Below are 18,437 nucleotides of genomic sequence, written 5' to 3' on the forward strand. Positions count from 1 at the left end.
GAAGTGACTCAATAATTGGCTCAATCCGCAGCCCTGCATTAAACTGTGCGATCAAAACAGCTCTTGTACCGTCACTGAGGATTCAATGGCCGCTTGTGGTCCCACAATACAATAGAAGTCATTGTGTGCTGATGAGGCTGGCCCGAGTCCAGGAGGTGGAAGGCCGGGACAAGCCCCTTCTGTCCCTTTCACGTTCCCAGCCTAGGGTGGTACAATGTACTGGGAGATGTGTCCTGTATCTCAAACCGTGACAACCCCAACATGACATGAAGAAGGAAGGGCTAAAAAGTCTAAAAATGTCTCGAAAAGAGTTGAAGACCATTTCCAGTTGGACCCTCGATACCTTCCTAACCTGTGACTGATATAATCATGGATTAACGATGCTGTATCTGCAAAGTAATAATTGCTAAATGTAAATGCTCAAGAATAACATGTCATCAGATGTATCAGACAGTGGTGGGCACCATTAGTGCTCATGGGGTCTACCTAGCTATGGCTCAGCCATGGCTGAATCCAGGGTTATTTGGACCCTTGGTTGGGTCATAGAGGCCCATCGGGCATCCTGTCTACTTCACTCTTGTTTGAAATTTGTTGAGTGGGGTCCCCAATCTGTGACTCGGGAGCACATGTGGCTCGTTGGCCCATGATATGTGGGTTACGGCTGTATTCCAGCTTGGTGTATAAACACCAGGTCTCTAGATGGTGACCTTTGTGAGTAGCCCCACAAAGATGAGCAGATCTGAATGGGGATAAGGGAGTAACCCCTGGATATTTGGTGTGATTTTGACTGTCATTATACAGGTAATGGGGCCTCTTGATGTCACACTGGATGTAGCTTGCAACCCTCTTCAGGGCTGAATGTGGCTGTCAAGGTCAGGAAGGTTGGGGACCTTTGGTGTAGAGCATACTTACCCAGATTGCCATCATGGGTCAATTATTCTGTCACAGGATATGTAATGAGAGGACAGGTGCCCCTAGGCTGGCCCTTAGACTAGAGGCCCTGTGCTGTCCCTTATCTCAGAGGTAGGCTTGATGGTAGCCAGATCCGAGCCCCCAGTGTGGCCCTAACTCCTGTCCTAGCCCTGATCTTACTTCCCTCCTCCCACTCCATTGGGGTGGGCTGGAAAACACAATGACAAAACCCCACAAAAAAAACAGGGGAATGCTCACACCACTCACAAGCGCCACATGGATCACCATTAACAGGATAACTACTAAGACCGGAATCGTTGGAACTAAAGCTGAAGCTATCATCAGCACATACAGGTATGAAGCCATGCTTTAAATAGGGTGGAGACAGATGCACGTGGCAAGTAGCAACCTGAGCTCCTAGTTCTTGCTCACAAGTGTGCAGGAATTAACTCCTGCAGAGCTGAAGACCAGTGAACCTGAACCAGCCGACGCCTGGCTCTGGCTGAACAATCCAGAAGCCTCAGGTTCCTTGCCAGATTCTGTGGTGTGAACAGTGTCTGATGACTCCGTGCCAGCAGGTGTGTTCAGAGCCAAACATCGCATTACCTATTCCAACTGTTCCCTGGCATCAGTACAGGTTTTCATTCAAAAAGCAGCAATCTGGTTGATCAGTTGATCGTCCCAGATCTCGCTCCCGGACAGCAATACATTGCCTCTTTGGTGGCCTCTATAGAGGACAATTAATACTACAAGTCATCAGATGAATGGCCATTCTTATTAATACAAGGATGGATTGAGTGAACCAAATTCTACATTGAGGAAATAACGCAATGATGTCCATTTGTCCAAAAAATGCCTACAGTGGGAGAAATAAGTATTGAACACGTCACCAATATTCTAAGTAAATATATTTTTAACGGTGCTCTTGACATGCATTTCCCACCAGGTATCAGTAACAACCCATCCAATCCACACAGGCAAAGAAATCAAACCACAGCTGTCCATAATTTAAGTGATGTGTAATAATGAGAAATGACACAGGGAAAAAGTATTGAACACATGAAGAAAGAGAGGTGCAAAAAGCCATGGAAAGTCCTAACCCCAGCTTAAATCTATCAATATTAGAAAGCAATGCTGCCACTTAGTGCAAATAGTATCACCTGGTTGAACTGATAGCAGATAAAAAGTGGTCTCATTATCAAAGTGACACAAGAAACATCTCATGGTGGGTAAAACCAGTGAGCTGTCTCAAGAACGTCACAATCTTATTGTTGCAAACATACTGATGGTATTGGTTACAGAAGAATTTCTAAACTAATTCCAGTGAGCTGTTTTGGGGCCATCATATGGAAGGGGAAAGAACATAATATTACCCTAAATCAACCACAACCAGGTGCTCCCCTCAAGATTTCAGACAGAAGAGTGAAAAGAATATCAGAAGAGTAGTCCAGGAATCAAGAATCACCTGTGGAGAATGATAGAAAGATCTGAAATCAGCAGGGACAATTGCTTAACAGAAAACAATAAGTTATGCACTCCCCTCCATGGCCTGTATGCACACTCCTGTATGCACGCTCCTGTATGCACGTTCCTGTATGCACGCTCCTGTATGCACGCTCACCACACAGGACTCTATTACTGAACAAAAGGCAGGTTGAAAAGCGTTTAAACTTTGCTCAACAACATATACACAAGTCTCTGAAATACTGGAGAATATAGTCTGGTCACATGAGACCAAACCTGAACTATTTGGAGGACATAATACACACCATGTTTGGAGGCCAAAAGACAAATCACACTAAAAACACCAACAGTGAAGTGTGGAAGTGGGAACATCATGGTGTGAGGCTGTTTGTAAGCATGCAGCCCTGACAAACTTTATATGATTGAAATAAGGATGAATTGTCATTTGTACAGAGACATTCCTGAAAAACATCTGCTGTCATCTACCAGGATGATGAAGATGACATGAGGGAGGACATTTCAGCAGAGAATGATCCCAAACACACGGCTAAGGAAACTCCAAACTGGAATCAGAGACAGAAAATAAATATGCTAGAATGGCCGAGCCGATCACCGGAGCTAAATCCAATAGAAAATGTCTGGAAGGAGCTAAAGATCAGAGTTCATAGAAGGAGCCGGGACCTGCAGTATATGAGGAGTGTGTGTGTGTGGAATAATGATCCAAAATCCACCTGGGCAATGCAGGCGACTAGTGTCTCTATAGAGGATGTGAGGAGTGTATGTAGAAGAATGGGCCAAAATCCCACCTGAGCAATGCAGGCAAGTAGTGTTTCCATACAGGATGTGAGGAATGTATATGGAAGAATGGGCCAAAATACACCTGAGCAATGCAGGCGAGTAGTGTCTCCATACAGGATGTGAGGAGTGTGTGCGGAAGAATGGGCCAAAATCCACCTGAGCAATGCAGGCGACTAGTGTCTCCATACAGGATGTGAGGAGTGTGTGCGGAAGAATGGACCAAAATCCACCTGAGCAATGCAGGCGACTAGTGTCTCCATACAGGATGTGAGGAGTGTGTGCGGAAGAATGGGCCAAAATCCACCTGAGCAATGCAGGTGACTAGTGTCTCCATACAGGATGTGAGGAGTGTGTGTGCGGAAGAATGGGCCATAATCCACCTGAGCAATGCAGGTGACTAGTGTCTCCATACAGGATGTGAGGAGTGTGTGTGCGGAAGAATGGGCCATAATCCACCTGAGCAATGCAGGTGACTAGTGTCTCCATACAGGATGTGAGGAGTGTGTGCGGAAGAATGGACCAAAATCCACCTGAGCAATGCAGGCGACTAGTGTCTCCATACAGGATGTGAGGAGTGTGTGCGGAAGAATGGGCCAAAATCCCACCTGAGCAATGCAGGTGACTAGTGTCTCCATACAGGATGTGAGGAGTGTATGTGGAAGAATGGGCCAAAATCCCACCTGAGCAATGCAGGTGACTAGTGTCTCCATACAGGAGGTGAGGAGTGTGTGCAGAAGAATGGGACAAAATCCTGCCTAAACAATGCAGGCGAGTAGTGTCTCCATACAGGATGTGAGGAGCATATGTGGAAGAATGGGCCAAAATCCACCTGAGCAATGCAGGCGAGTAGTGTCTCCATATGGGATGTGAGGAGTGTGTGCGGAAGAATGGGCCAAAATCCCACCTGAGCAATGCAGGTGACTAGTGTCTCCATACAGGAGGTGAGGAGTGTGTGCAGAAGAATGGGACAAAATCCTACCTAAACAATGCAGGCGAGTAGTGTCTCCATACAGGATGTGAGGAGCATATGTGGAAGAATGGGCCAAAATCCCACCTGAGCAATGCAGGCGACTAGTGTCTCCATACAGGATGTGAGGAGTGTGTGCGGAAGAATGGACCAAAATCCACCTGAGCAATGCAAGTGACTAGTGTCTCCATACAGGATGTGAGGAGTGTGTGCGGAAGAATGGGCCAAAATCCCACCTGAGCAATGCAGGCGATTAGTGTCTCCATACAGGATGTGAGGAGTGTGTGCGGAAGAATGGACCAAAATCCACCTGAGCAATGCAGGCGACTAGTGTCTCCATACAGGATGTGAGGAGTGTGTGTGGAAGAATGGACCAAAATCCACCTGAGCAATGCAGGCGACTAGTGTCTCCATACAGAAATCATCTAGAAGCTTCATCACCAACAATTTTTTTTTTTAAAAATATTAAATACATTTTAGTAACGTGTTCAATACTTTTTCCTGTGTCATTTCTCATTATTACACATTACTAAATTTATAGGCATCTATGGTATAATTTCTTTGCCCGGATAGATTGGATGGGTTGTTACCGACATCTGGTGAGAAATTCATGTCAATATTGCCTTTAGAAATGTATTTACTTAGAAAATTGGTGACGTGTTCAATACTTATTTCACCCGCTGTATGTCTTCATGAGATAAACTACTTTTTTCACTCAATATACAAAAAACATGGCGTAAAAAGTAGCTAAAGAAAAAAGTTTGACCTTTGGAGGTCCGATAGGGGTTATGGAGGTCCCATTTCTACTTTTTCGGACATTGTATTCTCGCCCCTCCGTTCCCCTCCTCCAATCTGGTGGGAATCAGATCCGTAACGTGCCGTGTGTCATTCTTTACAATGTGTACATTCACTTCTGGTGAGATCTGTCATCTCCGTCATGTCATCTGTGTGAGCGAAGCCTCTGAAGTCTTCCTACTCGTGAAAGCATCTTGACATCTACTACAATTGCAATGTTTACGTCTTTTAATTCATATTTCATGGATTTGGTTTCCCTCCTACGCACATCACAGAGCTACGAGATGTCACCACACATGAGTAATCTCCAATAATTACACACTTCTATTCTCAGTGTACTATTGGCGACCGGTGTTGCCTTCTTACGAAATCGTTAACCTTTCTATGAATTTAAAGAGCACTCCCAAACCTAAGACTGAGAACGTCTTTGGCCCCTTGTGCTGGGTCTTCTGATGTTATCTTCTTGGCCAAATGAGCTTTTGGTGGAGCAGAAAGTGATGCCCTCCTAATGTGTCAAACTTACCTAATAATGTCTAGAGGGCAAATGTGCAGTTTATAGCTTCTGCGCCAAGGCAAAAGCTTTATCTGATCCCACCAGTAGACCACTACATTATAGCCATCTGCATGGGGTGCCAGTGCAATCTTGGTACCCCTCTCTGCTTCCATTATTGGGTAACTTACATTATAGCCATCTGCATGGGGTGGTGATGAGTCCTTGGTGCCCCTGTATTCTTCTATCATTGGGTAACTTACATTATAGCCATATGCATGGGGTGCCAGTGAGTCCTTGGTTCCCCTCTAGGCTTCTATCATTGGGTCACTTACATTATAGCCATGTGCATGGAATGCCAGTTAGTCTTTGGTACCCCTTTACTTGTCTATCATTAGGTAACATACAATATAGCCATCTGCATGAAGTTGTGGTGAGTCCTTGGTACCCCTCTACTTTTCTATCACTGGGTAACTTACTTTATAGCCATGTGCATTGGGTGCCGGTGAGTCTTTGGTACCCCTCTACTCTTCTATCATTGGGTAACTTCCATTATAGCCATGTGCATTGGGTGCCAGTGAGTCCTTGGTACCCCTCTACACTTCTGTTATTGGGCAACTTACATTACAGCCATCTGTATGATGTTGTGTTGAGTCCTTGGTACCCCTTTACACTTCCATCATTGGCTAACTTACATTATAGCCATCTGCATGGGGTGCCGTGAGTCCTTGGTACCCCTCTATGCTTCCGTCATTCGATAACTTACATTATAGCCATCTGCATGGGGTGCCGGTGAGTGCTTGGTACCCCTCTATGCTTCCATCATGGGGTAACTCACCACATATGTAATTTCATGTGTTTTGTTACAGAGAATATATCTACTGGTTTAGAAGAAGATGGAATGGCGGTGGACATCCCTCTCTCTAATATTAATACTTTTGGAAGGTAAGAGGAATGGTCAACCTTAATGGGATTAAACAAGGATTTTGCATTTTGGTAATCCTTTTATTTTTTTGAGCAGTGTATATATGTATATACCGTATATATATATATATATATATATATTTTTTGTTTTTCTCTTTATAACTCAGCCACATAAGAGATCAATCTTCCGCCATCTTTTCATAACAGTATCAGGCAGGATTACAGATAAAACCAATATAACGATAACATGGTACCCACCATTTTCCATTCTGAAGAACTTCAGTTCTTCATCCGATACCATTTTCAGGACAACATATAACACATACAGCAAGCACTCCTCCCCAAAAAAAAGCAAGATGCCCCAAAAAATATCAGCTCAAAACCATTTTCGAACTTTTTGGTAAAGATCTGTAGGATCTGTCTCTATGTGGTATCTTATAGACTTTCTAACAAGGAGGGCATTAGTGGGTTAATGTACTTGCGCCCATTGGTATTTCCCCCCTCCGTGCTGTTTTTGTTCTTCACTCCTCTTTCTTACCAGTATATGATTGATATGTCACCGGCACAGATTGAGTTGGTAATGTCGTCCCACACATAGTAGAAGAAGAATCTGTCTGGATCAATAACAAGAACAATGGCCGCGATTCAAGTTGGCTGGATACCGGTGTTTGGGCGGGCGTTATTACAGAAGGGGCCAAATTATTTTATTTTTTCAAACTGTTACATAAATAGCCTAAATATAAGAAAACAATTTCGGAATTAAAATTCACGATAAGGAAAAAAATTCCTATTCCTTTATGATCTGGAATCTGGATCCATTCATTTGGTGAACAGTCTACACGTTCTTAGGATTGGCGTTGGAAGTGTTGGGTATTTCATTCCGATGGTAGAATAAATAAGGCAAAAATAAAAATACAAATATAAATTAATTTAGTATTTCCATTTGAAGTGATTGATTTCTCTCTGTGATTGACTCCATTCCAGGTGTGATGAGCAGGCACTGGTCGGCTTGGATGCCTCCGTCCATCTCGGCGTTTAAGGAGACCTGTGTGGCCATCCCATGTAACTTCAATTATCCTGAAGACATTCGGCCGTCAGCCGTACACGCTATCTGGTATTTTAACAGTCCGTACCCTAGGAACTTTCCTCCGGTGGTCTTAAATTCAAAAACCAACTCGGCACATGAGATGTACCTGGGCCGTACCAAGATCATTGGAGACCTTCATGCATTAAACTGCTCGATACAGATTGACAAGGTCACCAATGAACTTCAGGGAAAGTACTACTTCCGAGCCGATTTGGGAGGCTACAATCAATACACCTACTCAGAACATGCCAACTTCTATATATTAGGTAATCTAGTATATAAAGCTGAGTGTATATGTGTATGTGTGTGTGTATGTTTATGTGTGTGTATGTGTGTGCATGTATGAGTATGTATTTGTGTGTGTGTATGTGTATGTATGTATGTATGTGTGTGTATGTATGTACTGTATGAGTGTATGTATGTGTGTATGTATGTATGTATGTATGGAAGTGTGTATACATGTGTGTGTATGTATGTGTGTATGTGTATGTATGTATATATATGTGTGTGTATGTATGTGTGTATGAATGTATGTAAGTGTGTATGTATGTATGTATGTGTATGTATGTACTGTATGTGTGTATGTATGTGTGTGTATGAATATATGTGTGTGTGTCCACTAAAGGAATCCGCATTGTCGGATTTACAATCACAAAATTTTGCACAGATACCTCATATGACTATGTTTTGAGGGGTAAATGTATCCCCACGCTTTACAGTTATTTGCCAAATAACCTGCCTCCATTAAAGTCAATGGAGCTGGGAGCTACAGGTTATTAATAGGAGCTGTAATTGGTAGCTTTAGGCAAAAAAGCACATTCTTAGTATAAGAAGCTTATGTGTGAGGTAATATGATATTGGTGGAGAGACAGAGACAGACAGACCGAGAGATACAAGAGAGAGACAGACAAACGGAGACAGACAGAGAGGGATAGAGACAGAGACAGACAGAAAGAGACAGAGAGCGAGAGACAGAGAGAGACAAAGAGACAGAGAGACAGACAGAGAGTAAGAGAGATGGAGACAGACAGAGAGAGATAGACAGAGACAGACAGAAGGAGACGGAGAGCGAGAGACAGAGAGAAAGACAAAGAGACAGACAGAGACAGAGAAAGAGAGACAGACAGACAAAGAGAGATAGAGAGAGACAGAGACAGACAGAGAGAGATAGACAGAGACTGACAGAAGGAGACAGAGAGCAAGAGACAGAGAGAGACAGAGATAGAGAGACAGACAGAGACAGACAAAGAGATAGAGAGAGACAGAGACAGGCAGACAGAGAGACAGAGAGATAGAGAGAGGGACAGACAGAGAGAGACAGATAGAGAGAGGCAGACAGATAGAGAGACAGACAAAAAGAGAAACAGAGACAAACAGAGACAGACAGAGAGGGAGAAACACAGAGAGAGACAGAGAGAGAGGCAGACAGAGAGAGAGGCAGACAGAGAGACAGAGACAGGCAGACAGAGAGAGACACAGAGAGACAGACAGAGAGAGACACAGAGAGACAGACAGAGAGAGACAGAGAGAGACACAGAGAGACAGACACAGAGAGAGGCAGACAGAGAGACAGAGACAGGCAGACAGAGAGAGACACAGAGAGACAGACAGAGAGACAGACAGAGAGAGACAGACACAGAGAGAGGCAGACAGAGAGACAGAGACAGGCAGACAGAGAGAGTGGGAGAGAGAAAGACACTTAAGGCCCCGTCACACACAGATATAAATCTTTGGCAGATCTGTGGTTGCAGTGGAATCATGGACATATTGTTCCATTTGTACACGGCCACAAACCTGGCACTGATTGTCCACAATTTCACTGCAACCACAGATCTGCCGCAGATTTATCTCTGTGTGTCAGGGCCTTTAGTTACTATCTTGGGCAACACCGGATATTACAGCTCGTGCTTAGATAAAGAGGTATTTAAAGCTTAAATTATTGGCCAAAACCTATTTGGAAACCTATGGAGAACTTCCGCACTGGACGTCTAGTGCAATGTAGAGTAGAAGAATGATTTTTTAGGAAAGTTTATTATTTTCTTTGTTATTTCAGCTTATTTAGTTTTAGTAATTCACTTTTTGAACTCTTTGATGTGTAGCTGCCTCCAAACAAAATGGATAAACTGTATATTCTTGGGGTAACATGTTGATTTGTTCATAGACGAACCCTTCGTAGTTCAACCTCAAGAAATTATATCGGGCTCCGAAGCTGAGATCACCTGCTTAGTAGATGACAACTGTCCGGACATGAAGCCTGCTGTCACCTGGATGGACATTGAAGGGCTGGAACATCATAATGTCTACGTCCGGCTTGAGGAGAACAATGGCGCATGGAAGCAGATATCTACCCTGAGGTTCCTTCCATCATATAAAAACCACGGCCAGCGGCTGGGCTGCAAAGTCACATTTCCAAACACTGAATTGGAGTATAAAGGTTTTGCCACAATGGATGTAAAATGTAAGTTATCTATTGATGGCTACTAATGAGCAATTACTCACCGGAGCTCTATATTTTTAGAATGCATTCTTTATATTACTATATAAGGTTCTCCATTTTGTAGCTTTCTAGTAAGTGTTATATCTCACTTTCACACAGAGTATACAGATGCTCAGCGTGCATTGCAACAAGGGTGACAATAGGGATGGGATACAAGGGATAGGGAGCGGGGAGCAAGGTTACCTCCTGCAACTCACCTGAATCTGTACCCTAAGCTCACTAACATGTCTATACAGGTCCTTCCCCCAGTCATCGTCATGTGCCTACGTGCCCAGTTGCTTTGAACTCACCCTGGCTAGTGAGAAGGCCAGTGAGAGTACTAGTCTCACTGGAATAATTCAAAACAATGTAAGGGAAAAAGACACAAAAAGGAAACCATGCTACATTTCTTCAATGCAGTAAAACACTGCAGCTGCAATAGTCACGACTCCTCAGCTTCTTCCAGAGACAGGTTCCTTCTAAAGTGGTCAGCATAGAATGAGAATCTATAACCGGCATCAGATGGTAAGACATGTGCCTTTTTTAGAGAAAGAGAGTGGTCAGCATAGAATGTGAATCTATAACCGGCAACAGATGGTAAGACATGTGCCTTTTTATAGAGAAAGGGAGCGGTCAGCATAGAATATGAATCTATAACTGGCAACAGATGGTAAGACATGTGTTTTTTTATACAGAAAGGGAGTGGTCAGCATAGACTGTGAATATATAACTGGCATCATATGGCAAGACATGTGACGTTTTATAGAGAAAGGGAATGGTCAGCAAACAATGTGAATCTATAGCCGGCATCAGATGGTAAGACATGTGACTTTTTATAGATAAAGGGAGTGGTCAGCATACAATGTAAATCTATAACCGGCATCAGATGGTAAGACTGGTGACGTTTTATAGAGAAAGGGAGTGGACAGCATAGAATGTGAATCTATAACCGGCATCAGATAGTAAAACATGTGACTTTTTTATAGAGAAAGGAAGTGGTCACCATACTTAGTGAATCTATAACCGGCATCAGATGGTAAGGCATGTGACTGTTTAGAGAGAAATGGCGTGGTCAGTATAGAATGTGTGTGAATCTATAACCAGCATCAGATGGTAAGACATGTGACTTTTTTATAAAAAAAGGGAGTGGTTAGCATAGAATGTGAATCTATAACCGGCATCAGATGGTAAGACATGTGACTTTTCATTCAGAAAGGGAGTGGTCAGCATAGAATGTGAATCTATAACCGACATCAGATGGTAAGTCATGTGACTTTTTAGAGAGAAAGGGAGTGGTCAGTGATATGATCCGGAACCATTGAAGATCACAATAGATCATTGGCAAAAAAGATAACAAGAGCATTGGCAACTAATCTGGCCGCCATCCCCTTACTAACCATCAACACTAGAAGTAGTTGAGGGGTGAACTATCATCCTATGCACCGCGAACCCAGCCGGAGAACTAGCTATCCTAAAGGACGGAAGGATGAATAACTCTCTGCCTCAGAAATAGACCGCAAAAGGTATAGCAAGCCCCCACATTCAAAGACTATGGTGATATAGGAAAATACAATACACAGATGGATGATAGGATTAGCAAAGGTGAGGCCCCACTGACTAAATATAAAAAAGCAAAAAGGAAAATATCATTACTTACAGCAAGATGGAATTGCAGCTGTATATTGCTCAGGCCAAAAGACTACTACTACTCCAGCAGGATACAGCTAAACCCCCACTAGGTGGAGGCAACACAGGTGCTGGTGGAGCCATTCACACTCACTCCCAAATATGGAGGAGGTGATGGCTGGATGGTAAAACTGCACACTGGTGGCTTGCATAGAGCACTGTTCACACTAGCAGACGCACAGTCACAAACCCGCAGCCTATTAGGTGACGCCCATACTATTAGATCAGGCGGGCTGCCAAGCCGTACCCCCACTGCGCGCTACGTAGGGACAGAAACTCTGATAGCAAGGCCAAACAAAAAGGGGCCTGGCTGTATCCTGTACAAAAAAGTTTTTGAGGTTTTTTGTTAGCGTTATGGCCATAAGACGTAAGCCTACAACCCTCGTCACGGGAATCTCATGCTTGTAGGTCCCTACACTATATATAATATAAAAAAGCAAAAAGGAAAATATTATTACTTACAGCAAGATGGAATTGCAGCTGTATATTGCTCAGGCCAAAAGACTACTACTACTCCAGCAGGATACAGCTAAACCCCCACTAGGTGGAGGCAACACAGGTGCAGGTGGAGCCATTCACACTCACTCCCAAATATGGAGGAGGTGATGGCTGGATGGTAAAACTGCACACTGGTGGCTTGCATAGAGCACTGTTCACACTAGCAGACGCACAGTCACAAACCCGCAGCCTATTAGGTGACGCCCAGACTCTGATAGCAAGGCCAAACAAAAAGGGGCCTGGCTGTATCCTGTACAAAAAAGTTTTTGAGGTTTTGGGAGTGAGTGTGAATGGCTCCACCTGCACCTGTGTTGCCTCCACCTAGTGGGGGTTTAGCTGTATCCTGCTGGAGTAGTAGTAGTCTTTTGGCCTGAGCAATATACAGCTGCAATTCCATCTTGCTGTAAGTTATGATATTTTCCTTTTTGCTTTTTTATATTATATATAGTGTAGGGACCTACAAGCATGAGGTTCCCGTGAAGAGGGTTGTAGGCTTACGTCTTATGGCCATAACGCTAACAAAAAAACTCAAAAACTTTTTTGTACAGGATACAGCCAGGCCCCTTTTTGTTTGGCCTTGCTATCAGAGTTTCTGTCCCTACGTAGCGCGCAGTGGGGGTACGGCTTGGCAGCCTGCCTGATCTAATAGTATGGGCGTCACCTAATAGGCTGCGGGTTTGTGACTGTGCGTCTGCTAGTGTGAACAGTGCTCTATGCAAGCCACCAGTGTGCAGTTTTACCATCCAGCCATCACCTCCTCCATATTTGGGAGTGAGTGTGAATGGCTCACCTGCACCTGTGTTGCCTCCACCTAGTGGGGGTTTAGCTGTATCCTGCTGGAGTAGTAGTAGTCTTTTGGCCTCAGCAATATACAGCTGCAATTCCATCCCACTGACTAAATAGGAAAGGATGGGAAAGGGGCTGATGGTGGCCAGAGAAAAACCCTACAAAAATCCAAATATCTGATAGTACAAAAAGTCCTCAGATCGCATGATCTGAACTCCATCCTATTTCAGGCACTCTTGTTCAACCAATGAACAGAAAACAGGAAAAGTTATAAATTCAAGAAGCAACAAACACATGGACTTAGAGGGGCAAAACTCCAAAGATAGCTGCAGGGAGCTTCCTAGCTAAGCAACAAAGAGGGAAGATTCCTGCATGCAAATAAACTGACAACAACCACAGCAAATGACAAACCCAGAAAAGAACAAGAGAACAAAACAACATAAGAAAGAGTTAAGCACTTATCTGGGGTAGATGTGGTCTAGAGTCAGATGAGCAGGCTGGTAAACTAAAGAACAAATGAGAACCGGCTCAGACTGCTAGCAGACCAAGGTTTAAATAGGCAGAGAGTTAGCAATGGAAACGCCCATTGCTCCAGCACACCTGGTCTCTGTCCAAACCATTCCTGGCCACAAGAGGGAGCCTCACAGCAGCAAAAGCATAACTGATATTCACAACAGGTCAGCATAGAATGTGAAACTATAACCGGCATGAGATGGTAAGACATGTGACTTTTTATAGAGAAAGGGAGTGGTCAGCATAGAATATTAATCTATAACCGACAGCAGATGGTAAGACATGTGACTTTTTATAGAGAAAGGAAGTGGTCAGCATATAATATGAATCTATAACCGACATCAGATGGTAAGACATGTGACTTTTTATAGAGAAAGGAAGTGGTCAGCATAGAATATGAATCTATAACCGACATCAGATGGTAAGACATGTGACTTTTTATAGAGAAAGGGAGTGGTCAGCATAGAATATGAATTTATAACTGTAATGCCTGATTGGAGCCACAGACTCAGACTGGCTGTAAGGGGAGTCTAGAGAAAAGCCGCTCACAAAGCAGGACCCCAAGAACTCTGCAACCCTTTAACCCCTATACAGGGATTTGGAATTACACAGAGCCCCAGAGATCACTACCTGTGGTAGGCTGTAGTCCGTGGTCGTCAGGCAGGGTCAAAAACCAGGAGATGCTAAACAGGAACAGAATGGGCAGGCAAGGACGTAGTGAGGAGACAAAGTAGAGGTCAAATTCGGAACTGGCAGCAAGGTACAAAAACGACAGACAGGAGGGTAGTCAAACAACAAGCAAAGGTCAGTGCACAGGCATCAACATACAAACAGAACATGAGCCAGGAGTACAGAACTATCTCTGGCAGTGGTCATGGAGGGGGAAGAAGGGTGTGGTGTCTTCCCATTGGCTGCAGGTGAATGTTGGCAACTTCAGCTGGAAGACACACACCACCTACAGTCAGCCAGTGGTACTGCAGGTTCCAGGGAAACCCAGCCTAGTGGATGAGCGGAGCCTATGCTCTGCAGAGCCACGGGCACTGACTCCTCTCCCATCACCAGCACTCTCGATGGTGGAAACATGGCTTTGTCTGGCGATAGGAGCAGAAGTCGTAGGAGCTGACTCCGGTGGGGACGTGACAATAACCGACATCAGATGGTAAGACATGTGACTTTTTATAGCGAAAGGGAGTGGTCAGCATAGAATATGAACCTATAACCGGCATAAGATCGTAAGACAAGTGACTTTTTATAGAGAAAGGGATTGGTCAGCATACAATGTGAATCTATAACCGTCATCAAATGGTAAGACATGTGACGTTTTATAGAGAAAGGGAGTGGTCAGCATAGAATGAGAATCTATAACCGGCATCAGATGGTAAGACATAGGACTTTTTATAGAAAAAGGGAGTGGTCAGCAAAGAATGAGAATCTATAACTGGCAACAGATGGTAAGACATGTGACGTTTTCTAGAGAAAGGGAGTGGTCAAAAAAGAGCTGCACCTTAACTTAAGGCTACAAAGGACAGCCAAATAAGAAAGAGTCCTTAACCTCTACAGCACTAAAAGAAAGTAGATATAGTCAATTACCAGTTGTAATCCTATGAATAAGGCATTGTGACCTTCTAGTCCCAGACTCGCCAGAGGTCTCCCCAGAGTGGGACACAATCATGACACTCACCCTACAGCTGGATTCACAGTTCCCCTATTCAGTACTTGCTTTACAATAGCCTCTGTGCTGCTTCTTAATATGTGCTACATAGAGGCAGCAGAGCAGAAATCCTCAAGTCTGTGTGTGCAGTGTATAGGGAACATCATAGCAGCTTGTCTTTACCCAGTAGCTCAGAGACAACGGATGGTTAGAGATAGAGTCTGCAAAAGTGAAAACTGGTGAAAAATGCGGCATACAAGTCTTATAATGTCCAGAAATAGTCTTATTCCTTATGCACTCATATGACAAATCTATTTGAAAAACTACTTAAAATGCCAGGTACGTTTCAGGTCCCTTCCAGTGGTGTTAGTAGAGTTCGATAGGCCCCATTGCAAAATTTGGACCTGAGCCCCCATCCATCCCCGCATGTTGGTCAGACGTATGTATATGTACATATACATTTAGCTTTCTAAATCCTATAAAGCCATACCCCCATTATGTAGTAATGTCCCCCATCCTGTTTTAATGTACCCCACCCTGGGCTCCTTCCTGGTAAATATGTCCCCCATCCTGGTATACTTTATATGTTCCCCATCATGCTATATATGCCCCCCCATTTTGCTAAATATGTCCCCCATCCTGGTATATATGTCCCCATCCTGGTAAATATGTTCCCCATCCTGGTATATATGCCCCCATCATATATGTCCCCATCCTGGTAAATATGTTCTCCATCCTGGTATATATGCCCCCCATCCTGGTATATATGTCCCCATCCTGGTAAATATGTTCCCCATCCTGGTATATATGCCCCCCATCCTGGTATATATGTCCCCATCCTGGTAAATATGTTCCCCATCCTGGTATATATGTCCCCATCCTGGTAAATATGTCCCCCATCCTGGTATATATGTCCCCCATCCTGGTATATATGTCTCCCATCCTGGTGAATATGTCCCCCATCCTTGTATATATGTCTCCATCCTGGTAAATATGTTCCCCATCCTGGTATATATGTCCCCCTCTGGGTATATATTGTCCTCCTCATGGGCCCTTCTTGTTATATATGTTTCTCTCCTGGGCCCCTCCTGGTATATACTGTTCACCCTCCCTAGTCCCCACGTTGCATGCCATCCTCCTCTATAGCCGGCCTGTAGTGGACAGCAGCTTTCATTAGCACCCGTGCTATGGCAATGCACGATATCATTGTCGTGCACTGCCTCAGTCATGGGGACGCCGCTGAAAGCTGCCGGCTTCTGTTTTGCCAGCAGTGTGTATCGCAGTGCAGGAACCCGACAGGTCTATGCACCGTGATGCATTTCAGCTGGATGTGTGGCCTCGGATGCAAATCCAGCTAATTGAGGGGCTGGGGCCCGGTGGTGGTCACGATCCCTGCGACTCCAATCATTCTGCTCCTGGTCCCTTCTATGTTGGCTTAAGGTGAAGCAAAGGTTTTATATATTTTTTCATCTTTCCATTGTTCTGTTCCCCTCAGTAATGCAATTTGTCTGTAAATCTAAGGGGAATGGAGAAATGGAAGCAACAATTCACTTGTTTATTGTTTAATAGTTTGTATTATGATTACTGTGATATCTTATTTGTTACCACTTGTGTCTCTTCCAGATGCCCCCCGCATCGTAGACATTAACTCCTCCACGGAGACGACGGAGGGCATGCAAGTGGTGTTTCTGTGTGAGATTGATAGTAACCCCACGTCACGTGTCATGTGGTTCAAGGATGACATCCTCTTAAAGGACGATTATACCGGAAACCTTACTCTGGAGCTGGATTATATCACCTACATCCATGACGGCATCTACACGTGCGCAGCCGAGAACGAGTACGGCCGCGTCAACAAATCCATAGGACTGGCCGTCATGTGTGAGTTCACTTTTCATTTTTTTTCTAATAACGGAACCAAATTTCCTATATTGTAAAATATCCATCTATAATCAATGTCCCAAGGATCCAAACTGATTTGCAGGAGCGTAAATGTAACATCCGTACGACCACCGAAAGGGCAATCCTCCTGATTAGTGTCTGACCCGGGAGGATATTATGTGCCAGAGGATCAAACCACAAGAAAAAAGAGAAATCACAGACAAGTATGCAGAAAACGAAGAGCCCCGAGAGAGGGAGGGGGCCAAAATGTGCACAAACCTCCTTTTTAAAATGAGTTTATCCTTATAACTTTGAAGGAGTGCAATTACTGAAATGACCACAAGATGGCAGCAGTGGACTATGGAAAGTTTGTGGGAAACAGTTCACAATATTAAAAATAATCATAATAATTTAAATAATGGTAATTTTAATAATGCAAATAATAATAGCAATACCAATGATAGTAGGAATAATAAGAAAAAGCAAGTAATAATAATAATAATAATTATATATAAAATATAATAATAATAATAATAATAATAATAATAATAATAATATATAATAGTAATATATAATAATAATATTATAATTATAATAATAATATAATAATACTAAGAATGTAAGCCTGCAAGGGCAGGGCCCTCTTCCCTCTGTACTAGCCTGTCTATTGTAACTTGTATATGTGTTCTGTATGTAACCCCCTTCTCATGTACAGCACCATGGAATCAATGGTGCTCTCTAAATAATAATAATAATAATAATATATACAATTATTATTATAATTATTATTAATAATATACAATTATTATAAAAAATAGTATTGATAATATATAATAATATAATATGTTAATAATTATTATTAATGGAAATTATTATAATAATAATTGTAGTAATACAAATAATGGCATTAGTAATGATAATATGAATAATAATAAAAAGCTATTTTTAATAATCATAATAATAATTATGAACAACAATGGTAATAATAATGATAATGATAATAATAATTACTGCAATCATAATACAAGTAATATTAATTTTATAAATACAAATAATGACAATACCAATAATAATAAGCACAATAATAAAAAACACATTTTAATGGCAATAATAATAATATTAATAATAATTTACAGCAATGATAATAATAGTAATTTTATTAATACAAATAATGCCAATACCAATGATAATAGGCATAATAATAAAAAAAACACATTTTAACGGCAATAATAATAATAAAAATAATAATAATAATTTACAGAAATGATAATAATAGTAATTTTATAATACAAATAATGCCATTACCAATGATAATAGGCATAATAATAATAATAATAATAATAATAAAAAAACAACACATTTTAACGGCAATAATAATAAAAATAATAATTTACAGAAATGATAATAGTAATTTTATTAATACAAATAATGCCAATATCAATGATAATAGGCATAATAATAAAAAAACACATTTTAACGGCAATAATAGTAATAAAGATAATAATAATA

At 42.4% G+C, this 18,437-nt stretch overlaps 1 protein-coding gene across 5 annotated transcripts in view; it reads left to right on the plus strand.

The window, feature by feature from the left end:
* MAG (myelin associated glycoprotein) overlaps positions 1–18,437 on the plus strand; it is a 108,837-nt gene that overhangs the window by 73,158 nt on the left and 17,242 nt on the right. For all 5 annotated transcript variants that reach the window (XM_075328285.1, XM_075328289.1, XM_075328288.1 and 2 more), the window contains exons 3-6: positions 6,296–6,371; positions 7,335–7,703; positions 9,599–9,895; positions 16,671–16,928. In XM_075328285.1, coding sequence (XP_075184400.1) covers positions 6,323–6,371; positions 7,335–7,703; positions 9,599–9,895; positions 16,671–16,928 — 973 coding nt within the window. In that variant the 5' untranslated portion in view covers positions 6,296–6,322. The remainder of the gene's footprint in view (positions 1–6,295; positions 6,372–7,334; positions 7,704–9,598; positions 9,896–16,670; positions 16,929–18,437) is intronic.

This window comes from Anomaloglossus baeobatrachus, chromosome 11 (assembly GCF_048569485.1).
Source record: "Anomaloglossus baeobatrachus isolate aAnoBae1 chromosome 11, aAnoBae1.hap1, whole genome shotgun sequence".
In the NCBI taxonomy this organism is placed as follows: domain Eukaryota; kingdom Metazoa; phylum Chordata; class Amphibia; order Anura; family Aromobatidae; genus Anomaloglossus; species Anomaloglossus baeobatrachus.